Raw genomic sequence first — 26,857 nt, 5'->3', positions numbered from 1 at the left:
TTATCACTCATGCTTTCTGAAGGAGCTGCTCTTTTCTCAGGGCTTCATTTTTCATCCCTTCTGCCACCATAACCTAACTAACCTGTATACCTTGTGCAACACACTGGTTCTAATGTCAGAAGTGTGCTGAGCACTGTAATTCCAGTGCCAATGCTCAGTGGGAGCTGTGGACTCTTGGCCGTTCTTGTCACAGGCCCATTATGCTGCCTAACATTTTGCTGTAGTTTGTGAACTTCAGCGGCTTTTATGGATAGCAAAGCATTGTTAAAGCCATCGGTATGTAGTCACTGTGGTGGTCCTTCAATCCACAGGGAAGTTAATTCTCTGATCAAATGCCTTTGAACATTTGAAAAAAAAATCTCATCTAATTTTAGTGTCATAAAACCTTTGACCCTCTCTGTAAGATGGATAGTAGACAGCAATGTAACTGCAAAGAGCTGAGGTCTGTTTCAGCTCAAAAGACTTCGATATTTAAGTGTGTTGGACATTAAAAAATACTAAAAAGGCAGTGGAAAAGGTAAAAGGGAGATGTTTTTTTTTTGCTCCCTATACTTAGCCTTCCTAGCCTTTAAAAATCCAAAATTCATCACTCCAAAATAGCAAATGAGGTAACGATCGCATGTTAATGTCACTAAAGATGGAGTCCTCTGGATCTAACGCAGAAATTTTAACAGCTCAAAATAAGAGGAATAACGCTCAGTTCCTCTCATCTAACTTAAGATGCATTTGTGTAAGGTCCTCCTTATACTGGAATAAGAGTCAGGCAGTCTCAGAGAGTAATTCACTCATTTATGATCTGAATTGCTCTTTGGAGGTGGCTTCTTCCGTAACTGATCTCAGGTGACTGCAGCTCTAACTTAAGATCCTCAGTTAAGTGCCTCCAGTTAGGTGGAAGCAATTTGGATCTATTCCTTGCCTCCTGCCCAACGTGGCACTTCTGTAATCTCCTAGCTGTGGATCACATGCAAAGCAGAATTTATAACTAATATAATGTAAATCTTTGTTGTTCAATTATTCATCTGTCATTTCCTGTAGAGATAAAATTGGTGGGTGTCACTTGTACTACAGTGCTTGTTTACTTTAGAATTTGAGTGAAAAATAACATCCTCTATACGAAGTCATTTGAAAACAAAAAGGAGGAGCTATGAATTCAAGCACAGTGCTTGGGGTTTCCGGCTCTTTTCTGACAGTATGTGAGACATTTAATTAAAAAAAAATCTCCCCCCACAGTCCCCTGTGGTCTGGTCACAGCGAGAGGTGAGTGTATATAGGGGTAGGACTGCACTAAGCTGAAAAACCATCGCAGAACTAAGTAAGAAATCTTAGGACTTTTCATGCCTTAATAACTTAATGAGCACAAGGCACTTTTAGTGATGGGAAAACACAGATACAAGCACTCCAGCCAAATAAGGCCAACCTGTGCAAATCCTCCAGCACAAGGCAGACGTAAATATGGTAAATGTGCTTTCTCAAGCATGTGCCTGCCACTGCAGCTCCCATGTCATCCAGTGCAGCATACATTCCTGGGATATGAAAGAGATACTCTTGCCATCTCTCCTTTCTGCTGGACTGAGTATGACTGGTGCTTGCAGGACAGATACAATGAAAGGCACCTCTGTGCAGGCAGTACTGCTGCAGTAGAACTAGATAGATGGGATGACTTATTATTGCAAAGGGCCAGGGACAAAAGGGTCTAGGGTATGAGGTCCCAGTTCTGTGCCCGGTCCACTTGCTTATATCCCTCTTACTCAGTACTTGCTGGAAATTTTCTCCAAGACTTTTGGCTTCTTGCTTGTCTGTTTACAAGCACAAAGCTGAAATAACAAGCAATCTACCATTCCTGCTGTCATTGTTCTTTGTATTCATCCATGCTCCATGTCTCAGACACCTTCCATACTGTACAGATCATCATACTGTATTCCTCAGTCAGAGTGGTAATATAAGATTGTAACATGACTCACCCAACTGCATTTTCCTGCAACCTTGACCTAACCTGTCAAGGTCCCACTGCACTCTACAGAATATGGTGTTAGCGAGACTCTCAGAAGTCCAGGATGGGTGTAAGGGAAACTCCAGAAGCGTCAGGATAAAACTGGGAAGGATCTTCCAGAGCTCTTTGCACTGCAGCACTTCCAGGAGCAAGAGTTCTCAGCACTGCATTAAGCACATGTCCAATAATACCCGTAATAGCAAGATGCACTGGATCTACTTAGCCAGAGCTCCTGTATTTCCTCAAGCAGTACCAATAGGTAGGCAGCCAACATACTGTCACCTCACTTCAAGAAGTAGTACCTCTCAAAGGTGATATTCTCTGGGAGTGACGTTACTATGTTGGCCAGTTAGTACTGGCAGAGGCGGTCACCACCGTCACTGGAGTGCCTTTACTGGGGGACACGGCTTCCTGGAGGGACCCAGGTCAACACGGTGGTGAGTAAATGTTGAAGAGGTAGGTTGGGTCGGAAGGATTCTGTGTATTCATGTAGCATACAAAATTCTGCTCTCGTCCCAGTGTAAAGTCCATCAGTGGGATATCTACTCAGAAGAGCTTCACAGCAACTTTCAAAATATGCAGTAATATAAAAATCAGGAAACTTTAATAAAGATACTTAGAACTAACAAAGATTTTTAATTTAATGGCCTTAGAATATTGGGGTAACTAAAACTGAGTTGTTATATAGGAATCTTATTCTTTTACATGTTCTTCACATTTTCTCTCTCTTTTTCTCTTTCTCTCTTTCGCTCTGTTTGTTAACATTTACTTGTTATTATTGTACGTTGCTTGCAACTTGTATATGTTACAGACTGTCACATTTTATTCTGTGAAGTTTTTCTCCAATTCCCATCAACCTGATCTCCATGTTGGGCAGCCGAGGAGATTACAATACAGTTCTTTTATGCAAAAGAACAAGGAATGTCACAGACTATAGGTAACTTCACTGAGGTTGTGACACAAAACCTGATGCGGGGTATTAATGCAAAGAGTAAGTACTTGGTATGACAATAGAACTACTTAGTTAAATTACCTTCTTTTTTTCAGATAGTCTGCATTGGAAAATTAATTTTCATTACTCTCCGGCAGAAAAAAATTCTCAAACCTACCAATTTAGGATTTTTTTCACTGCCATTTTGAAAACCAGTGATGCCCGTGCTGACATATCATTATTCATTTTCAAAGGTTTAAACTCATATTTTCTATGCTATTCTTCTCTATGCTATATACTTCCTTCCATGCTCTCCAAGCCGTAATTTCATCATTTCATCATCCTTTGTCTGTGGTTTAATATATCTTCTCCATAATTCTTTTTCTAATTAAATATAGTTATATCCCTTTCACCCTAAGGACCTGATTTAACAACAACAAAAATGAAACCCTACCCATGGGATCCACATTTTTTAGTCCTACACGAGGCTCTGAAGCCCATAAAAATTGATTTCTATAGCAGAAGATGGTCTGGCACAGAAGCGTAATTGTTATTTTGCTGAATCAGGTCCTGAGCAAAGTATTTTCTTACAATCTCCCCCAATTACCCCCAGACACTACTTTGAAAGAATGATAAAAAATAGCTGATAGATATTTCTGATAATTTTCTAGAGAGACATAATGAAGTTTATTGCTACTAATCTTATTCTTAATAGTCAGTAAATTCTGTGTTAACTCAGAAATCACTATAGCCATGTATTAACTCAAGAAAAGCATATTTTTCTCAGTGTGCAGTTCCTTTACTTCCCAATTATGCTCTGACCCTCCCTTAATCAGTGAAGAAGCACAGTAGAGTTTAGATGGAGTCTAGTATAAAAAAAAAAGAAGGAATTTATAGGGATGCAATTTATGAGTGGACAGTGAATATTAATGGGCAGTAAACACTATCCAGGCAATTGAAACAAGTTGATAATGGGAGTGAAATTTGAATTAAAGAGACTCAAGATAGAAGGGAATTGAACTGTAAATATTTCCTTTCCATGCAACATCTCAGAGAGAAATTTAGGGATATAAAATCAATGGGTATTTTCAGATGCTGAGCAGCTCTTAACCCCTCCACGAATCAGAGTAAATGTCTTTGGATACTTGGATTCATACCCTTAACTTCATCACAATTATTTGCTTAGCACAAGAAGTATTAGGCAAAAGTGATTCTGCAAAAACAGGATGCAAAAAGGAATGTAAAATCTTTGCATTTTCTCTGGAATAAAGAGAGCTGGGAAATTCTGTCCTCCACCAGCAACAACAGCAGCCTCACAGCTGCTCCACTTCCCACTTCCATCTAATATGCTTGTAGCTGAGAAGAGCTAGAGCACAGCAGTTCTCCACCCTCACCTTGGCCATGCCAGCTCTCTTCCTGTACCATCGTGTCACCAGCCCAAGAGCCAGGGAAAACCATCGTACCAAGAGAGTTCCCATTGCCAGCACAGTATGACACAACTAATGTTTGCCACATTAACAGCTCTTTCATATCACCAGAAAAGTGTGAGAGGACTGAAAAACAGAAGAGTACTTAACTCAATGGACAACATACTATTACTTTCTTCAGGGATCCAGTTGGATTAAAGGTCCTCATGGAGATCCTTCCTCATAAGAGACTTGAGGCAGCTACTGTGCATGTTAGGGTTAGCAACAGGGGATTAGAATGAGCAAACGAAAATGACCCTCAAGCTCTGAACAAGAAGCAAAGGACACTCTCAGTTGGTCAACAGTGGGACTATCCGCAGACCATAATAATGGCATTCCCAGGTTTGGGATCAGGGCTACAAAAGCACAGTTGAGATCTAGACAAGCTATAGATTCATTTTGAGGTGTACATGGAGTGGTGGTGTGGAACGTAACCTTAGTCAGATAAGGTTTTTCCCAGTAGAAAGACCTTCATCTTTCAAGCAACTTCCTTTCTCAAATCTGGCCCTGTTTAGCACTCAACTGCTCCTACCTCCTTCCTGCCTGTCAACCACTTCCCTTGTAACAGGGCTTCAGAACCGTGAATTCCCCTCAGAGTTTGTGGAATGGCAAATGGCTATGCAGGGAAGTTGTAGGTATTCAAGTTGGGTCCTTGTCTCTTTTAATCCTTAAACAAGGGTACCCGGCAGGAAGACAGTCTGTGTTCTTCTAGAATAGATTGCCAGTGACCTAATGCAACCAAAGGAAACAGCACTATACCTCTTAATTGCTGTGTTTCTGATCTAGGGCTGAGAAGACCCCATCTTCTTTAGCACAATATCAAAGAATGTGGCTTGGTTCATGTAGCCAGATATTGACTCATGGGTACATACGCATGGATCTCATGCTATGAATTGTGGAGTTTCTCTCAGCCCTGTTTCAGTCAAAGTGGTTATGACCTACAGAAGTCGCTGTAAGGACTGGAAAAGGCATTGGATTTCCAATCCTGTAAGGACTGAAAATGGTCCATCCTGAGAGTGCCTTTCAACTCATCCAGTCTTTGGGGTAAGTGACCGCTTCACAGCTCTGTAGACACATGGGAGACAAAGGAGAGGGGCAGCTACAACCCCAAGGGGAAGCAGTGTGAGTTGGGACCGTCCCTGGCCCATACACAATTTCAGAAGACATCTAAGATAAGAAGGGTATTCTAGGAACTTGTTTCTTGGCAGCTGTTGGAGAATGGTAGTGTTTGCTTAAGGGAAGAGGAGTGAGCTGACTTTCCCAGTGTAGGAACCACTTCTGTACAAGTATCACCTTTACAAGCATAGATTGAGGTCCATAAATATATCATACAATTATGGCCACTGACACTCTGAACGTAAGATGCAGTTCAAATAGGTTCAGTGCCAGACTCTAGCTTATAATCAAAACCAGCAGCACTGGTAAAGTCACTATGACAGTGTGCAACCATTTGCTATGACAAAAGAGACGAGCCATGCAGCAAGTACACAGGCAATCTCTACTGTGCTTCTCCACAATAAGCAGAGTATACTAATGCAAAATCCAGCAGTTGTCCTAAGATGGTTTTTTTTTTTTCAGAATCCCTCTCCCCCATTTTGAAATTCAGTGTTTGCCTGGAAACACCCAAGGTATTTTAATAGTGCTTTTCTGCAAATGGAGATAGATGAGACAGGAAAAAAAGAAAGTGGAAACCACACAAATAAGGTAGTTGTGAAACGAACTACTCACCTGGGAGATCTGCTGAATACTTTCTTTAACCTCTTGGCCAAATCTCTGCAGGAAAACGTTTAAAGTTGGTGCAGTTAACTGGGTATGCACAGATAGGACAATTACGGAGATAAGATGCCAAGCTGAGAGTCAGAAGATTTTGTTGTAAATAACCTCTTACATAGCAGTGGGGAAGTCACTTCACTGCATGGTAGTTTTACCCATCTGTAAAACAGAGATGATAACATTGAGTTTCCTTCATAAAACACAATGTAAAGAACAAAAAATGTTGTACAAGCCTAATTCAGATTCTACTAGCAGGGATGGACAGTCTCGTGTGAATTTGGTAGGCCAGAAACAAGCCTTAGAAGTTTTAAGCACCTGGAAGTAGTCATTACTGGTATAACTAGATTGGTAGTCACCAGACAGTAATGGTTTCAGTAGTTCTGCTTTATCCGGAGTTCTCTCAGACTCAAGGCCAATCTTGGAAAAAGCAAACATGCAAATTGAAACTTAAGAAATTAACCTAAAATAACATCATTTCATTCCATCTTTAGACCTCATTCCTGAAATTATTCAGCATGTAGATCTGCTCATGGAAACAATGGGAACTTCCAACTGTGGGCTGATGACATCAGTGATGTTTTCTTCATTCCATAACTGACTAATCATATATTAAATATCATGTGATTGCCAAGTCCTACCTTCAAATAATCTGGTGCTGCAGGTAGTAGTCTGGAACACAACTACTCTGCTGAACACTTACTTGCGTACACACCAGCAATAGATGCAATCTTCCGTGCTGGTAATTTCTCTGCTTCCTAAATATTTAGCAAAATTGTCATTGTGGATTAGGATTGCTATCCAGAACGTGATCCCTAAGGCATGGTCCATGCATAGAATATTCAAGGGACAGTAGCAGGACAGTTCAGTGATTTGTCCACACCTCCAGCTATTCTGTTCTCTTCCTATTGAGCAGAAATAAAATAACAAGGTTATGGATTTTCAAGAACAAGTTTAGAGAAAAATTAATCAGTGCTAAGGTACCCTGAGGAGGGTGCGAGAGCAAGTTCCAGCTGAAGTTGCGAGGGATGTATAATGAAATTTAAGAAATTAATTCCAAGGTCAATTTTCTTGTCATTCAAGCACAACAGAGCCTGCAAGCTGCTTCCAAAAGAATCAATGGCTGTAACTAGTGAGCAGCCTGACCCACAACCACTCTGCTCAGAGGTGTTTTGAGCTCCAGAAATGGACCAGTGTCCCCTCCATCACAAACAGTTTAGTTTGCAAACCCAGGGTCAGGTGTAGCAGCGGGAGTCTCAGAGATTTCAATGCTGAGCTCTGCTGACACAGCTGCCTCCATCATTTCAGGATTAGAGCCATCAGCTTGTATCAGTAGAGGCTTATGAAGAAGCCCAGTTCTTTGCTCATCCCCGTGAGGACAGCAGCTCTCCCCAAACACAGTTAAGTGATTTGTAAATCAACAGCTCAGTACCTGCAATATCATGGTTACTATGGCAGCCATGTCAGGTTTTTGTGCAAAGAGTGGTATTAAATAGCAGTGAGTATTACAACAGAAAGAAATTGCAGCTCAGTGCAGGCTTAGAACTTTAGAATCCTATTGAAATTAGTGTCTACAGATATTAAAATGCACCTATAGCTTTTCCCAGATTTTTAAATGTATTGGGAGACTTAATTATTTCATTGCTTACAAAACAAAGCACTACCTCCCTCTTCGGGGAAATAATTGGCTAATTCTGCATGGAGAAGAAAGGAGGCAAAGGTGAGAGCTGCAGAAAAGACTGTTTATGTTGTGACAATCCAGTGACATCTAAATAAAAGAAAAGTAAAGGCATCGAATGCAATTACTGGTGCATGGATAGATGCATAGTGTGTGTCATATACATCCGTGCGTGTGCGTGTGTGTGCGTGCAAAGCAACAAATACAACTTGAAAAGGCTTTTGCCTACCGCTCATCTATGTTGTCCATCTGAAACCAGAGGATCAGAATCATGTCTCCAAACCCTACCTAATGTATTTTTTCTTTTGGGTTTGTTTTATCACTTGGCTTTAAAGCCATTGAAAAATAAATGACAGTATCATGTAGTGTTCAAAACAAACTGGTACGTGAATCTGGAAGAGGCCTTGAAATTATGTCTGTCCGTTGAGATTATCTTTCCTTAAAGACTTGCAGGACCACCCATTGCCTTATAGTATCGAGGTAACAAGCATTGTGCAACCGAGGTGTAGGATGCTGCCAATACCACTCAGTTAACATATCTCAGCATTTGTAAAACTTCAGAAAGCACATTTTGACTGTTTTTTCCTCCCTTCAACCAAAAAACTCATATCGAGCTGTGCCATATTTCGAGTATATTCTCAATACTCTAATTTGCACTTTAAAACCCTAAAATAAATCCTACACTAAATAGCACTTTAAGTTGTTTTATAAATGTCAAAGAAGTCACACAGAGAAAACATACTATTCTCAGTCTATCCTCATGGGAATGTGTGGAGCAAAATGGGCATATCTGACAACCTATTTTCATTATTTACAGACAAGAGTAAATTTTACTCTATTTTCCAAATTCATGGCCTGCTGTAGTGTTTTCTGTACGTAGTGTCCTGTGCTGGCATTGCAAATACCGTATGTGTTTCAGAGGAGAACATCAGAAAACGGATTGCTTTTTTTTTCAAATCCACATTCTGCTGTCATATTTCCATATGCAATGTACTCTGTGTGTCTCAACCGTGTACTGCCCTTCTGCACGACTGATACTGGAAATGCTATAAAACAATCTGGGTGAATTTTGGGGAGGGGAAGAGCAGGAATTTCCCCCTCAGTAATATTGCATACAGGGATAAATCAGCACCAACAGAATATACTCAAATACTAAACCACAACTCACAGTCCACTGCCTCTCCAAAGCTCTGAGCGACAGTAGGCTTCATGACAAACAGGTCATTCATGCACCATCCGACGTCATGCAAAAACATAATCTGATTTCTAACCGCGGTCTTCTGCTCGCAGGACTAGGAACCAATGCACGCCCGTTTCTGAAACTGCCCCTCTATGTGGAAGTATGGGTGGCTGCCGTTACACCTAACGCGATCATGTTTTGTTTCTCCTCCCATTTAACAGACTTGATTTTATTTCGGTGCAGTGCACACGAACGCAGTGTCTAGGACAGATGTGCTACCTTTTATAGTCTCGCTATAGAACTCTTTAGCTGTGAACCCTTAATTTGCAGCTGGAACTCTAATAAACAGTGCATAGTGTTTCAATAGCCTTCTGCTTATATGTTTGAAGATTCGAAACTGAATGGTGAGGTGGCCAAGGCGGCGCTGGCAAACGAAGACTGTCCCCACATAGACCAGGCTATTACGCCTGATGAGGGCCTGCCCTTTACCCGCTCTGGCACTCGGGAGAGATATGGACCCTGCTTCCTCTTATCAACCGGGGAATATCCCTGCCCGCCTGATGGAGGAATAAGAAAGGGTATGTAGCTGGGGTCCTGTCACCATGTAGTTAGCAACCGTTTTAAATAAATAAGAGAAAGTCAGCTGTAGCACGCAATAGTGCGCTTGCTGTAGAGATGCACGTTTGGGCTGGAAACCACCACCTGATGTCTGCATTTGGAGTTTCTAACCTATTTCTTTCAGAAAGAAAAGCCTGAGGAGCTGTAACTACCCCATGCAGCTATGCTAGGCAGTTGAGTCTTCCACCCCAGCTGGTGCAGTAAGCTTTAGTGGAGGATGCTCTGCAACGTCCTTAAATTAGCCCATCCTCCAAGGAGCGGCCAATTAAGATTTCATAGCAGTGAGGGTTTGCCACTTGGAAAGCTCATAGATCTTACCAGACTCTGAGGAGCACAGACGAAGGTGGCAGACAGAAAAGATAAACCACAAATGCAAAATATCTTCAAGAAATACGAAATGATTATTTGGCTACCTTAACAGAGCACTAAAACAAATTATTTGGATATTCATAGCTGTTTAGTTCAAGAGTAAGAGAAGCATATGAGAACATCTGTTAGCACAGGTGTCTTACAATTGGAAAACGATCCATCTAAAATCACTTTCCTTTCATAAATAAATCATTACTAGTTAGTTTCTCAGACTTCTGACAGCTACAGATCTCTCAGAAGTAACTGCCTTTTAGTTTGCTAATGGTCAGAATAATCTATTTAGCAACAGAAGTCAAATGAAATGAAAAAACTTTCCCTTCTTAAAATAGGCTGTTTTGTTTAAATAATTTAACATAAGGAAACCATACAAACCAAAATTAGAGTTACATAAATATGCATAAAAGTTGAGAAGGAATGGGAAAATTGGAAAAGAAATCTCTATCTTCAAATCAGTGTTTATCACTGGTGTACTGTATATAGTATATTATATAGTCGATATTTTAAAACTGCAAAGATTGTATGATGTAACCATACGCTGAGTATGGAGTATAGAATTCCCATGTGCCATTGTATGATGGGCAATAGCTATAGTAAATGCCAGTTATAGATAGTGTATGTATTTATAAGTTTAAAGCTATCATCAACAAAGATATAGTTGGACCACAAGACTTTCATATGAAAGTATATCCTCTAAAATTTACCTTTGTAGCAAAGTGTTTTACTTGATTCTGTATTGGATAAGCATTGGCCACGTTCATTCAGTCTGGGCGAGTTCGGGTGGTTCCAGTGGATCAGGGGAACACTCCAAATGGCACATCCTTTGGGATGAGGAATGTATGGTTTTCACGATGCACTGCAACCGCCTCTAGTTGCTGAATGAAACAGAGGCTGGTTGGCTAAAGAGTAATATACGTCAGCATATTGTTGGCCTGTTTGAAACACGTTGAGAGCATCTTAATTGTTGTTCCAACAGAATTTCATCCATAGTTTGTGCAACTCTCTGTACACTTGCTGAGCTGTTTACGTGCATGTCTGAAAAAGAAGTGGGGGAGGGAGGGAGGGAGGGAGAGAGGGAGGGAGACCGAATGCATGCAATTTTGGTTCTTTTTTCTTTTTTTTTTTTCTTTTTTTGATGCTGAGAACAAAGGAGTAGTATCTCTATAGCAACACAATAAATTCTATGGATTTTGCTGCATTTCCTCCCTCCCACCTCCAAAGATACCGGAAACCTTAATTTTGCCTGAGGTCAAAATGCATGAAGTGGAAGGGAGAGGTATGTGTGAGCGTATGTCAGACATAGAAAATCCTCCCACTTACTCTTTTTTTTTTTTTAGGGTACAACCATGTTGCTGCCTGTAGGATCAATTACATAGCCTGACCATCCTTGAGAAATTACAATTTTTAAAAAAATATATATATATTTTTTGAACTTGTTCTGTACTTCAATGGCCTTCTGAGTCATGTTGCAAGCGATACTACTCTCGGCATGTCTGTGCATGCAGATGCTATTGAACCAGCTACAATGTTGACCTCATTCTTAGTCCATTCTGTCATTGATCCAATGCTGTACTTTGCATTTTTCTTTTAAATGAAGGTTACGAAATGTCACGGAGCCTTAACAGCATAGCTGGCATAAGTGGAAAAGCGATAGGATTATCCTCAGTGTCTGCGCCCTACAGCTCTCCTAGTCCAGTGAGACGTTCTTGGTCTCCCATCCCATCTATTTTGTAGCATGGATCAGTAGCAGAGAATGGTCTAAAAAGCTTTATTTTCAATTAGCCTATGCTATGTTGCATATAATCCAGGTGACTAAGTCTGAAGATGCAATGTCTCACAGTAGCACCTGCTGAGAATGGTGTCACTACTGATGCTAGGTGACAACACTCCTAAATAGCACTCAGATGACAATAGGCAGGCATTTACGTAGTACTGGTGGGCCATACGTGCTGCATAGTATCAGTACATAGGATGAAGGGTAGATGCACCAGATGCACCATTCCTTCCTGGTGCACCCTGCTAGTATATGCTTATTTTGGCTAATGGTGGATCTACTGGCTCTGTATGGAATGGGTTAGGCATTTAGTCGATGCTGAAACATGCCAACGATGGAAGATTTTGCTATTCTCAGGATATTTTTGAGCCATAGGAACCCTGCAGGAGTTTGAGCAAACAAGCACAGTAGGATGAAACTTTGCATGGGCGCCTATTTTAAGCTGAAAGCAATACTCAGACACACTGTAGAGAGGTCTCAGTCTGGCTGACTGCATGGGAAAAAAAAAATCCTGTTGAAGAAGAATATGGCTGCCTCTGCATGTAGCTATTTCACCTTTTCCTCCTTCCTTTAAAACTAAGATGCCGAGCTTGATGTGAAAAGCACAGGGAAGAAGCTCAAGTACTGATTGTATTCTTTACATGCAGATCTTTGCAAAGAAAGTCCAGTCATTGCTAAATATATGCCAACAGAGGCAGTCAGAGTGACCTGACAAGGCAAGATGGAGATGAACATTGATGGCTAATAAACATCTGTGTGGAACTGTGCAGGCATAGAAGACCTTCTCATTTGGACAAAGTTAACTCGCTCCATGCAGGTTTTATGGATGATTCTTCGCGGTTTTGGAGTTGTACTAGAGATGCAGGCTTTTTCTACGGCCAAAATGTAACAAAACTGTAGAAGATCCTTTTTTTTTTTTTTTAAATCTATTTTTTTGTTCCATAGCATGAATTGCATGAAGATAAAAATTAAAAACAACAACAAAAAAAAGAAACAAACAAAAAAACAAGAAACACTGCAAATGTATGATTAAGGAGAAAAAAAAGCAAAGTTATATATTTTCTTTCAAAGCTCTTTACTTTTACATACATCATTGTAGCCAAAATGTAAAACATGATAAAATTGTACATTTCTTTGCTATGGATCGCTTCTTTTTGTATACAAGATACAGAGTAATGGTTTTAAAAAGTGCAATCAGGCAGTCATCGGTCATATTGACCACGCCTTCACAGTTCATCACACCAACATGGAAATCAAGAACTTTTAATCCAACTAGAAGTGTATAAAAATAAGACAAACTTTTTCCTGTCTGTTTTTGTTGGCATGCTTGTGACACATGGGACCTTCCTTCGGACCTGACAGTAACAGCTGGTCTAGATTTAATTTTCCAGCTCTGGTTATGTTGTATTTTATTGATGTATAGCTCCAACGTAAAGACCCTTCATAAATTGTTCATATTAAGTAATCAGTATGAATTTTAAACAAAAGAGGTGTTATTTTAAAACTGGGACTTATAGTACAAAATCAGGAAAATACTCAAGTATAAATGGTCTCAAAGTTTAAGAAACAAGACAACAGCATTGTATGCAATTTAGTACTGAGTAAACTGCATGCACAATGTTATGCAAAACAATTCTAGCATGAAATAAATTTTGTATCATGGTTTCAGTGCCTGCTGTATAGTGTAAAGGGGAATCCTTTTCTGAAGCGATCAGGGGTTTCCAGAGACTTGCTTCTAAAATCTTGAATAAATACAGTGTTCTCAACGGAAATGTAGGAGAAAAGCTTGGTATTGCTTTGGTTCTACAATGCTAATTTTGGTTAGTAGATAATAAATGAAGCCTGCAAACACTTGATACAACTGATGTCTGAAGAATTCACACCATTAGTAATTTTAAAAGGGAAGATTAAAAAACCCTATAATTACCTAGGTATCTTCCTTTTCCCTCCTCAACAATAATAAAAGTTTGTCTTTTTAGCTGATTAAATGAATTCAGTTTTTCTTACTTCTTTGGGCCCCGTCCTCCACTTGTTCCTCACTGAGCCACAGCAGTCCACCTGATACGAAACTCTGAAAGAAACCCAGGTGTCCAAGTTGCACTTTATATGCCATGTTGCAGTAAGAACCAAGAAACACAATGGGATTAAATTGCATTTTAGATCCTACAGATGACGACTATGGACTATGTGTCAACATAGTTGCTCCAGTTGCTTGAGCAGTTTTGGTCAAGTACTTCTGTAAAGAAGGATACACCTTTATCCTCATGTGAGGAACTTCAAAAGAGCTGGCAACCTTCTAGACAAGCTACAGCATCTGTTGACTGCTGATGAGAATGGAAATGTAAAGGAATAGTATCCCTACGGACTGGAGGAAGTAGAGATTAAACCCAAAAACCAAGAAGAAACACTCATGGCTCTGGTAAGTGCTAAATTATAATCAAAAACACAACTGCAGCTGCACAAAACTCTACTCCAAACAGAAAATCAAGGAAGACTTCAAGCTGTATTTTAGCAATAGAAGAAAGGCTGATAATCTGAATTTGTAGGTAATTAGAAAATTCCTTTGAAGTCCTTGATGTAGCATTATGTACTTGATTTCTACTTCAGTTGACTATCTTTTCTCCCAAGAACAATTTTTTTCTCCCACGGTTTCTATGCTGTTATTCTCAGCTGATAAACGGGCAATTTCTTACCTCTAGAGGTAAGATCCAGGTTAATCCAGGATCCAAAAGTTGCACAATGAACAACTTTTCCTCTTATAATGTATTAAGAATCCAGAAATAGATTTATCTGCCCCATTTTTTAATTTAACACTAACTCAAAGGGCCAACATGAAGGCTGCTCAAATTCACTGTTACCATAAGGAATATTAACAATTCAGCCCTGTAAATCCCACATAGGTGGGATTCCCCTTCCACTGCACTCTGCATATATATGAGCCTTAGCTAACAGGTTGGGTACACGTGCCCTGAGGCAATTGTCATTCTGTGCTGCTTTTTCAATCTACCAGTCCCATTTTCATTTAGGTACTCCTCTCAGCTTATTCTGATTTGAGGTAGCCGTGTCTTTTGGTTGACTTCTGTAAACCTTTCAGAAACTGAACAGCACTTCCCATCCACTGCCCTTCAGGAGATGCTCTAAAGCTTAAGGTCAGTCTGACCCCAGAGTTCCCCTTGCACAACAGTGGCAGCTCTGACAACACAGGGAAAGAGGGAGACAACTGGAAAATTTCAGAAGGAGCTGTTGCACCAAATCCTGACGCTGAATCCTAGGAGAAATTCACCACACCATCCCAGTTGTCTTACATTTAAGGGGCTTTTGCTGGGGTATTACAATTAAAACATTAATTCGTTCAAGCCTGCCCACTCCCACCACCGGAGGTATATATCTTGATTAAAGCATTAGAACTATATACGTGGCTAGATTCTGACCTCAGGCTTGCAATAATGCCACTGACTTCTTCTGACTTCGCAGCATCGTAAGTAAGAGCAGAAGCACGTTCTGTAGTTCAGTTACGCTCTGCCCATTTCCTGCTGGAAATGAACGTCTGGGTTTCCTCCTGTACAAACTCAGCTTTTGGCAAAGGATACAGGACTCGATGCTCGTCCTTCATCTGGCAATTAGTGGTTTATTACCTGCTAACATTAAAAGCACACCTCAACCACACCTTCTACACATACAGCTTTTCCTCCGACTGCATGAAGGTACCCGTTTTTTCTGGACCAACTTGTTGTGTGAAACTGTCTCCACAACCACAATTTCAGACAGCAAGGATCTGAGAAGTGGTTTCTGTTCTCTCACTCCAACAAAAAAATCTAGCTAATACCACTGTAATAACAGTCAAGCGCAGCAGTCATTAATCTGGATAAAGTGATTTTTCACATAAATTGCCTTCTCTCTCCTTAAAGTTTCAGGGCCAAAAAGAAAATACATCACTGAAATAAATGGCTGCTAGGACAAATGAGCAGACTGAAACACAGAAGAGAGCAAGTAGGGCTAAGGCAAGGGCATTCAGAAAGGAATTGAGCACAGGGCTGCTTACGAAAATGATATCCTGAAGAAAAAACAAGTGCAGTTACTACCCTGCCACTTTGCATATCCTTTTTGTGGTTTCAAAACAAGCCAGCCTACCTCTCTGCTTTCTATCTATACCCTGGAAGCAACTTTGTCTCTGAGCTCACACACAAACTAACTTCACTTCATGAAGACGTGCTTAAATTATGCAGGTTATTTTTAAGTCACTCACTTGTTTGAGTTTGGGCGTAAAATACCTGCCTGTTCAGAAGTCCCAAAGCCTCTGCATTCGTCTACGACTGTAGGTGCAACATTTCTCTCTTAGGGGAATACAAATGCTTATTTGCAGTCAAGAACAATATTTGAATTCAAAGTGAACTTCGAGTTAGAAAACGCATGCAAGAACTGCATCTCTTGACTTTCTTTCCTTATCTGACAAAGCAAATGCTTTAAAACTAAACACATTCATCTGCCTCCATGGAAAGCCATATTCTCTGGTCCAGGCTGACAAAGCCAGGTTTTCAACCCTCAGCATTCACTTGAGCATTCAAAAAACTTTATGCAAGCACAAAGATCCAAACACCTCCAGCTACCAAACATTAAGAGCACGTGGTCTAAGGCTTCCACTGGTTTCTCTACTGCCCATGGAGCACAGGTTAGAGATTCCTTAGCCAGCAAAAGGCCAAGTATTGCAGTTGTACTAGCTCAGATATCACCCTTAAAGGTATCTGCACAGCTTCTGGACTCAAAGGGCTTACCAGGGACAATACAGCCTATGTAGTGGCTGCTGACAGTGAGTCATACTAGCACGAACAGGAGACACATGGCTTGAGCCCAAGAAATAAGCTCAGTAGGAGCCATGCTTTGCGGTGGTGGTGTCAGTACAAGTGGGTGACCGGAGAAGAGACAGCAGTGGCAGAAGAGGTGGGAAATGAGAAGGACACAAGGTGGGTCTGGAAAATGGGTGGCATTTTCCTGGCAAGTAGGAGGGAGAGGAGCATATGAGGAAACAACAATCAGGATGAGGAGCAGAAGAGCAAGGAGAGAGGGAAGTAGTAGCAATGAGGCTTACATAAAAAAAAAGCAAGGACCACTAGTCTAGAAGGCAGAGCCTTAGCCTTGGGACTCAGGAGATGGAAATTTTATTCTTGGCTCCGCTGTGGACATGCTGGGTTATCTTTGTCGAGGCATGTCAAATTTTTGTACCTCAGATTCTGTTTCTGTGACATTTTCCCTTTTTAAAGTGTTCTAAAAGCAGTATTTAAGTAGGAATAGTTATTATAATCTACCTACTTAGAAATAAGGAACCAGAGGAAAGAAGCATCTCTCCATTATTTAAAAGATGCCATGTTTCCTTGTCTGCAGAAGAGCACAATGTCCCTATAGGAATCCCTTTTCTTTTGTACTTTAAAGCACAGGATTATTATGGAAAATGATTAAGCACCCACACAGTTAAAATGACAGAGCATCTTCATTACTGATTGGCAACTCCTCTGCTACCCTAATTTAGGTACTACATGTCTTCAAACATTCAAAACAGTGAAAACAAAACAAAAAGCTAAACTTGTTTGACATTTGCTGCAAAAAACTAGAATCACGTCAGAACATTAAAAATCTTCCAATTCTTGGCCCTACTTCTAAATATTAAAAAAAAAAAAGTAAAAATGCAGAGTCTTATAGCAAAGTGTTCACATACACTTAAAAGATTATGATGATGTGGGAGTACTGGAATCATATTGAATTGAAATTCTGCAATTTCCACTTATAAAAAAAGTCTTGATCTCAAACCCTGCAGACAGAACTCCCTCCAAGACTGCATTGTATCTGAGTAACAAGGTGGTCCCCAGTCAAAGCAACCTGGAAATAGATGAGAAAGATGAAAATGAATCAAGAGGCTAGTCATCAGAGGAGCTGAACTTAAACTCGACACCCTTCCAATCTGCAAAGGCTTGTCTGAAAATAACTTGAAGTCCAACATGTCATAAAACAAAAATGCCAGAGGAAGTTTTGCAAAATAAACATCACCTCTGAATTTTCTCCTCCCCACAGTCGGCTTTTATTCAGGAATAATTAATTTGCTGCTCTTGTTTCTACTCAAGTTGAAAAATGTTTTCTCCCAGTACTCTAAATTTATGCTTCCTCACTCTCTCACAAGGTAACACGTGGTTCACCCAGGTCAGGAGTCAAATACGGAGACTGTTTTCATTGCTAGGCATTTTCAGCCACGTACTCTCTTCCATGTTTTACAGAGGCATTAATGAATAAAAAATGCCTATGCATTAAAAACAGGTGAATGCAGAGACAACTGACAGATGAACCTGAATGCACAGAACCAGAGAATGTGCCTTACTTCAGGCCCTTCAACCCCTAAATGGGTAACAAAATAACAATGGCTTTACACATGCAGTTTCTCCAAATTCACTTCAAAGGCACATACGGTAAACACCTCCCTTTACAGTTATTTTTTGGGACATTTATCAAACTAAAGGCCATTAACCAAAATATTTTAATTCAAGGCTATTAAATCATTCTTTCTAACATGGAGCAAAACATCTAAGACCAGGATTTATGAGGAATTAAGAATTGCACGGAAGCTAAAAGAAAAGAATAAAGCATATACTACCTCTTTTTTTGCTCATAAATCAAGATATTGATATGTCAAAAGTTCAAATGTCCAATTATTTTTGTGTCAGCTAGAGTTTTCAGCAAATTCAGTGTAAGCTCCACTTTTCTTCTTGTGCACATTTTTAAGTGCAATCAAAACCACACAAGGTGATTCTCTACCACAGACTGCATCCATTCCTAGTCTTTGCGAAACAAGACTTACGTTTTCCTCTTCAGTATTCTTCTTCCCTTTTCAAAATTTTCAGCTGCTTTGAACTATAAGCTGGTAGTACATACCACAAGCACAACTCAAATAACAATGCAAAATTCTGGAGCCTTTTTGAAGAAAACACCTAGCTAAAAGAAAAAGCACAAGACTTGCCATGTGTGATAAAAATAGAAAAAATTGCTAAGAGAACACAGGGGATTTTTTGGTGAAAACATAACACCGCAATTTCAGTGACAAAGATCTATTATCATCTTGATTTCTAATACAGGGGAAAAGGAAGTAGAAGTCCCCAAATTACTCAAGTCTTGTTTAAATCACATCCAGGGTTCATGGAATTCAACAGAAAAAATAGTAGGTATTTGATTAAGTGCTGGATTAGGTCAGAGGCCTGATCTAAACATTTCTGAGACTGGAAGGTGAGGACAGATGTTGCTGTTCCAACTGAAGAGAACTGGAAATTTCAAGATGTGCTATAAATGAGAAAGAAAACCCATTGCAAGTCAATAATTCATATTATTAGTAATAAACAGTGGCGGGGGGGGGGAAATAACATCCAAGAAATAAACTGGCTTGTCCCTCCTCTCACTCCCACCATACTGGCAGGCTGGAATGCTGCTATCACTGCGTGACTACTCAGTCTTCAAGATCAGTATCTTGAGTCTGTCTTCCCCCTCTGCCCTCCTTTTCCCCAATGTTTTAGCTGATAATGTCAGGCTCTCTACTGCCATTCATGTAAATGCTTTTCTATGGCCACCTTTCTCTCGTACATTCAAACTGATCTCTTCCGTCTGTTTTCCATCCTCATCTTTAAGTCTTATAACTCAAAAAATGTCATATAAAGCAAAATCAAATCACATTCTTCCTCTCCCCCTCAATTTCCCTGTGCTCAGCCATGTAGCCAAGCAAAACCTGCTGTCACTCAGACAGAAGTGACCTTCATGGCAGTTGCAGATGGCAAGAACCAGTTAGTCACCAACAGGACTGACAACATGGAGATAAGGGAGGGAAGCCAGTGTCATGTAAGAAGTGGTGACTGGGCAAACAGGAAGAAAGACAGGACTGAATTTTTCTTTCAAATGAATACACTTCAAATACAGGGTCCAGCATTCTAAGCAGAAAAGCATCAAGTCACTCAAGAGCGCTACAAAAAGTCAAACAACATCAGTGACTGCCAAGCAGCCTAAACAAATCCTCCAAGAGACAGAAACATCTGACAACACACACATCCTCCTACCACCATTCTTTAATATGGAACAGGAGCATCTTGCATAGGTGCACATGGAGGTTGCATGAGTAGCAAATGCAGATCTCCTAAGACTTGAAACAACAGAAGTACACACAGCGACTTCCTTCTCCCCCTCCACCCAAGAGCCTGAAAGCTCTCTGGACTGAAGGTCAACAGCCCACAACTTAATATTACAGCTTTGCAGAAGAACAAGTTCATTGGCAAGATTGCTTATTTTCAGTAAACGGGAGGGGAGAGCAGCTGCACAGATACTCGCTTACCTTGTTCCAGTGTTTTTTTATATATATATATATACATATATATATATATAAAACAAACTCTGAGTTTATTTACATCTGAATGTGAACTCAGAATGCTTACGTAAAAGGCTTTCTTTGTTCAGCACTGAAGACCTGCACAGAGAAGTCTGTCTTTGCATGCACTGCAGAAGCATTGGCATAGCACGCTGGCTCTGCATTTTGCCTTGCAGAGGCTGACCTCCATCAGGACATGCACAGGCAACAGTCACTAAGCTCTGGACACCAGCAAGGAAGGAGCTTTCTTCACTTGATTAGGAGCTGTGTGCTCCCTGCCTTACTGTAGAAAGCCCTAGCTGATTTTGTACAATGTTTTATTCTGCAAACAAAGCATACTCACATACAAAATAAGGCATTCATTTCTGAATGAATGAGCAACAACTTATTTTTGACATTCAACTATACACCATCTACAATGAATTATTATTCACTCTTCATACTACAGCAGCATCTAGAAGTCCTGACCAACGACAAAGCATTTAGTACATCAAGCTCTCAAGAGAAGTCATTACTTCCCAAAGTTTTCAATCTATATAGCAAAGACAAAGGAGAAAAAATGCAGTTCTCCCCCTTTCAAAGATGAAGATCAGATGCAGATATGAAACACAAGATCAGGACCAGCAATGAAACAAAGTACTCCTTTCTTTCCTCCTTGTGACCTCAAATCATTCTTTGTTTCCAAAAGTGTGTTCATGATACAGACTTGAAAAAGTGAACAACATTTCAAATAACCAAGTCGCATTTATTTGTTACATAATATGCTGGATTCCTCTGAAATGAGCTGCAGCAACAGCACACACAGTCAAAATATGCTCAGTACAGTAACCCCTGCGTTACAGGGCACACATACTAGCTGTGATTAATCAAGGAACAGAATTATTTAGAGGGTATGATTACTGAAACAAGATCACATGTTTATTCGGTTCACAGATTTTGGAGGAAAACAAAGGCAGAAACCTCGGAACTGGCAAAAAAAGCATGAGAAACTGTTCAGTGCATATAATAGAGAGGCTGCGGTATCTAGAAAATGGCATTGAGGAGAGTCAATAGATAGCAACTCAGATAAATAAAAAGTGCAAGAGGTCACAGCCTGGGACAGCGTATTGACATGAAGAACCACAACCAACACATGGATTAAAAAAAACCCCACTTTACAGTAGAAGTCTCAATTCTGTAGTTTTTGCAGAGGACCCAATTGATTATTTTTACAGATTCTTTCCATACCTGTAATATAGTTGTTATAATCAGTTTCATAGTCAGATCAAGTTTCTCATCCACTGAATAGAAAAAGAAAACACCTTTGAAAATTAGGCCATGAACTGCAACTGCTGTAAAACCAACAGGGAAAAAACCCTCACAGCCCTTATTACCACCTTAACTCCTTACCCTTCACGTGTAAGCTGATATATCATTAGAAAGTCTTCCTGTTCTATTTCCTAAGAGTCCTTCTCTGAGTATTTTGTAATTCTGCAAGGCTTCTTCCCTGGCAAGCCTGCTTTAAAAATTAAATCACTTTTCAGAAACAGTAGGTCTCATTAAAAGGTTCTCTGTATTTAGATCTTGAAATACATCAAATACCACAGTAAATGTAACTATTGTGGGAGGTAAACATCCAGTTTAATGGCATCCACTGTATTTGTGTGAAAAACAGTTTTACAAATAGCTTCCGAAATTCTGCTCAACATAGGCAGCTAATAATATCTGAAGATAACTTACACTTTTTCATTTCTCCTACCAAAACAAGTGTTTGGCCTACGTTCTCTGCCAAGCACTCGCCTGGAACAAGTACTGTGGGTATGCTCTGAACAGTAACTCAGCCGGGCTGTGAAACAGATGTGAGAACTAACCTGAGCGTTCTCGTCTGCCTTTTGGGCTGGAGAACTTGTAAAAAACTTTCTGTTTAGATTTTGAGGGCTTCCTACTCAAAGGCAGCTGGAAACACAGGAGCTATGTCGGATCAAACTCCCCTCAACAGCTACAACTGACTTACGCCCTTTGAGAGTCCTTAGAAGTTTTTCTTCCCTAAGCAGTAGCTTCAGAAACTTCAGGTTTGGTTTACAAGTTAATGACAATTCATGTGGATCTGCATCCCTGTAAATCTATAATACATTGTCTGGCACAGAAGAGAATTCCTCAGAAATATTGCTACTTTCACAGTTTAATCAAGATATAGCTAGTTCAGAAGGGCCTCATTGTCCCCTGTTGTCTGTCTATCTTAATAATTATATCTCCTTTTCTTAAAAAAATCCTCATCTTCTGTTTAAAATGTGTGTATTCATCTACTGGCATTTCCCTGTGACACAAACTGGATTTTCTGAGATGCTGGGAGCTCACAACTCCAGGAGAAGTTGGCAGGCGCAACACATGCTCATCATGACGTAAAGACACAATAATAAAAGACCAGAAAGGGCCCTATGTCTCCACCTTCTCAGAATATTTTCTTACACTGAATTTATACAGTAATGGTAAGTGATTAAGCAGCCAGTTTCTTCCTCAGACTGCTCAGAAGAACAAGAAATAGTCATTCTTTCTTCAATGTATTGCATCAAGGCAAAATGTTTTTCATTCTATCTGTGGGTAAGAAAGTCGATTCCTGTAAAAAAGACTCATGAAATAATTTTTAAAATATTACTATGCACACTCATTCTTTGTAGTCTTCGAAAAAATTTCTTCTGCACTTTCCAAGTACTGAGTTAATCATGGGCAACTCTCTTGTAGCACTTGTAAGCTACACAATCCAAAGATGTCCATCACGTCCATGATGCTATGATTTCAGGTATGCTGAGTCTAACATGGAGTTTGACAAAGAGCCATGGAGTGTCCTGCCCCACATCCAATTAAGATATGTTTTGCATCACCAAGAGCTTTGACTGGCTTCGGGACATGAACATTTGCTTCTGTGCCATCACCACACATCCCATGTTCGTTCCATCCCCAAGAGAAGCATCGGTCACCTAAAAGAAAGGGTACGAAAAATAGAATAAAGACCACAGAAACACAGTAGCTTTGGTTATTTTGAGGGAGCAGATTTGACAAGTCATCTAATTAGGTTCTAAGAAATACTGCTAAAGTGGGGAAAAATGTTCTGGTTCTCTTGAAAATCTAAGTAAATCAGAATTAATTATTCTCTATCCTGTTCCATATCATTAACAACATAAAAAAGATTAAAATAACAAAGACATTCGAAAAATCTCTTAGTAAGTAAATACATGTTTCAGTTTTTATACAGAGCTCTCAGAAATCTCTCCGCATTTTAAGGACCTTCCCTGAAAAGATGTGAAATCCCTGTCTTTCATGTTTCCCATTGCCCTGGTTTTGACTGGGACAGGGATAGTTTTTCTTTTTAGCAGCTAGAAGATCTCTCTGTTTTGGTTTTAGTCTGGGATTTACTATGAGAAGAATGCTGACAGTGCACTGATGTTTATAGTTGGCACTGAGACCTCAAGGACTTTTCAGCTTCCCACATTTTGCCAGTGTGCAGGAGCACAACAGGCTGGGGGAGCATAGTTGGGATGGAGGGTCCACGACTCCCCTTATGATATGAACTTAGACTTGGGATTGAGGGCTAAATCAGCCAATGAATATTCCATATCATGCAACGTCATGCCCAGTATATAGATGAGGGTTGACCAGGAAGAGGCTCTTGCTCTTCCGGAGGCACTCTCTCTCGGAGCGCGCACTCTCTCTCTTTCTCTCTTTTTGGGCCCCTTGCTCATCCAGCATCACGGTGTCGGGACTTATCTGTTTCGGGATTGTTTGCTGGGATGGGACAGGTGTTGGTCAGCGGGTGGTGAGCAATTGCACTATGCATCACTTGTTTGTATATATTATTACCATTATACACATATATATTCATATATTATTATCATCACTATTACTTTTAATTTTACACTAGTATTAAATTGTTCTTATCTCAACCCAAAAGTCTCCTTCCCTTTTCCCCTTTAATTCTCCTCCCCATTCCCCCGGGGTGGGAGAGGGTGAGAAGCAGCTGTGTGGCATTTAGTTGCTGGCTGGGCTACACTGCAACACCCCTAGTAAACAAAACCATCACAAACCAAGCCCAGTGACTATAGTCGTTCACAGCATGATCCGTAGGATTGGGAAACACAGTCACAGAGCAGTCAAATTACATTTTATTCCTGCTTTTGAGCTCACATCTCACCTTCTTCCTTTAAATACAAGTTTCTGACAACTTGCCATGCTCTTAACCATCCTACCTCTACTGCTTGCTTTGACATCATTTCACTGCTTTTATTATCCTTATTTTCCCTCGTTATTATTTATTTTTGTAACATCTACTCTTTTATATCCCAAATCATGATCCATGTATTTTTATTGGCCCATAGTACTCTTTCTTGAAGCACAATATGTAAATTTTGTTCTATAAATGGCTGGCATAATAAAAAATACACCAAAACCCCCTCTTATTCTGAACTACAAGAGATATTCCTTCCCTATTTTCGTTTCTTTATTTGTCTGTCACAGACTGTGCCTATGAATTTCTGTAATAAAAAAGAAACCCATCCTGCAATATAATCATGTTTCTGATGCTATTGTTATTTTTGAAAAGCAGCAGGTATTAACAGCATGAAGTACCATTCTGGAGTGCAAATAATGAGAAGAAAAGTGCCAAAATTCACAAAATGCAATCCCAATCATAATTCTAAAATAACTTTACTTTTCAAAATTCAGAAACAGATTATTGCAAAGCTAGCAGGACCATCTTTCTCTCCTGCAAATCCAGTAGCGTTTCATTGTCATCTGTTTTCTTTACATGTTAGTATATTAAAGTTCTCTCCCATAATTAAGTGCAAACATTATTAAAGTCAGAAGTAATTAAACAATGACCTTTAATTTTCTTGACAATCTTTAAGGCAATGGAACACAACAAAAACCCACTAGAACGTCCCAGTAGGCTAGGTTCCTCTCACCTAATACAACAGTTCTGTTGTTCTTATCTTAGAAGACCCCAGATGTTCTCATGACTATGCATGGGCAATACTGACAGCCCAACCTATATCACAAATGCACATACATGTGCTGCAAAAAGTACCAAGTAGTAAATGTACAACATATCCTCTTTAAATACTAACACATCAGAACATCGAAGAAATTAATTGGAATTTTTTCATAAGATTTCAGGTAAAAACATTTATATAAATATTAACAAGCAGGAAAAAGACATCACAAACCGAGAGTAACAACACATCACAGAACAATTATTCAGGGGGGAAAAAAAAATAATCAAAGAACAAAAAACACCTGCACCTAAGAAAAGGCATTCTTTTGCACAGTTAATACATGGAACTTGCACAGAGTAAGTCTACTTTGAGTGTGAAAACATCCAAGTTGAATGAAAAGGGAATAACACATGCCCTGCGGTAAGCTTTTTGTTGCTAGACCACTACTGATTAGTACAACAACTTGCATATTTGTATGGAGACTCGCTACATTTGACTAAAGCTTTTTTTTTTCGTTTTGTTTTTTCATCCTGTTTCATCAGGATAAGAGAGAAAAACAGAAAGTTTTTGGTCATCTTGAATTACAGACTGCCCAATGGAACATTAATGGCATTATAAATATTTAAAGAAAAGCACAGTAGGATATTAACTTCTTCAACTGATAAATATCTCCAGTCAAACATCTTTTGAAAAAACATCACAGAAAAACTTACAAACTAGGAAGCCCCCAGACAAGAATGTCTCTGCTAAGAAAAGGATCACTGGGTCTTTCCAGTCTTTACTTCTCCAAGGCCAACAAACAGATCTTTCTACATGACTCCAGTGAGCTCCGAGGTTACTGAAATGGGCCAAGAGTGAACACTGGCAAAAGAAAAACAGAGAGTAACTAGGATTTATGAATGGTCTTATACAAAAGGCCTCGTATATACATGAAGGGCAGGCAGAAATCTGAAGAGATGAAAGGGCAACTGACAGATACGGAATGACAGGCTACACAAATAATTCTCATCACCATCAAGTCAGAGGTCAGGAAAGCCAAAAGGCAGAAAACTACTTTTGTGAAAATAAAAGGTATACTACACCACATCTGCCTGTAGAAGATTTAGAGAAAGATTTGTACATAAGAAAAAAGTCAGATGCTCGATTTGTGTCAGAGAAAATAGAATTTGCAGAAAACACTGAGACCATTTTTTTTGTAACATCATATTAACAAAACCTGAAGGAGGGCTGGGCAAAATGACTGCGGTGACACTGGCCAGGAGCGAAGAAGCAGCTATGTGAACGACTGGCACAGAAGTTGAAGTCAATGAAGATCAAAGATAATGATGCACCTATTAAAAAAATGACATAGAAGGAACAGCTGCAGAGTTAAGGAAAGACCTTCATTAAGGGCAACTAATGGATAGCCTCTGGACAAAGGGCACCGTTTCATTTCAATTCGTTTTCCTTCCCCCACATTCCACAACCCCCTCTTTTTCTTTTCTATACTTGTTTTCTTTTTGATTGCTTCTATTCACATTTTATTGCTGATAAAAGCCTCAACACAGCCCCAGCAGCCCTATATGCTTTCACAAGAAAATTCAGTTTTTATGCCTGGGCCAGACCTTCCCAGGATGAAAGACCATTAGAATGCTATGTATTAATACAGCTACAAATTGCTCCTAACTAAATTTAAACCAAGCATTATAGCATGTTCTCAAAGCAAATGATTTGTGTTTGGTGAGGTGAGGA

The 26,857-nt window shown here is 39.8% G+C and overlaps 2 protein-coding genes across 9 annotated transcripts in view; one reads left to right on the top strand and one right to left on the bottom strand.

Annotated features, from left to right (window-relative positions):
- Positions 1-26,857, top strand: part of KCNC1 (potassium voltage-gated channel subfamily C member 1) — a 128,797-nt gene that overhangs the window by 98,380 nt on the left and 3,560 nt on the right. The window contains exons 3-4 of one of the 6 annotated variants that reach the window (XM_009986764.2): positions 9,405-9,593; positions 12,421-12,485. In XM_009986764.2, the coding sequence (XP_009985066.2) occupies positions 9,405-9,593; positions 12,421-12,485 (254 nt within the window). Of the gene's footprint in view, positions 1-9,404; positions 9,594-11,596; positions 11,734-12,420; positions 12,486-26,857 lie in introns of those variants that run through there. The other 5 variants (XM_086613153.1, XM_086613149.1, XM_086613150.1 and 2 more) reach the window with 5 other exon arrangements.
- The window catches only part of SERGEF (secretion regulating guanine nucleotide exchange factor), a 160,965-nt gene continuing 155,129 nt past the window's right edge, over positions 21,022-26,857 (bottom strand). For all 3 annotated transcript variants that reach the window (XM_086613154.1, XM_086613156.1, XM_086613155.1), the window contains one exon: positions 21,022-23,116. In XM_086613154.1, coding sequence (XP_086469280.1) covers positions 22,950-23,116 — 167 coding nt within the window. In that variant the 3' untranslated portion in view covers positions 21,022-22,949. The remainder of the gene's footprint in view (positions 23,117-26,857) is intronic.

Source organism: Tauraco erythrolophus, chromosome 6, assembly GCF_009769465.1.
Source record: "Tauraco erythrolophus isolate bTauEry1 chromosome 6, bTauEry1.pri, whole genome shotgun sequence".
Classification (NCBI taxonomy): Eukaryota; Metazoa; Chordata; class Aves; order Musophagiformes; family Musophagidae; genus Tauraco; species Tauraco erythrolophus.
Note: the sequence above shows the minus strand (reverse complement) of the source record. Positions and strands in the feature narration are given on the sequence as shown.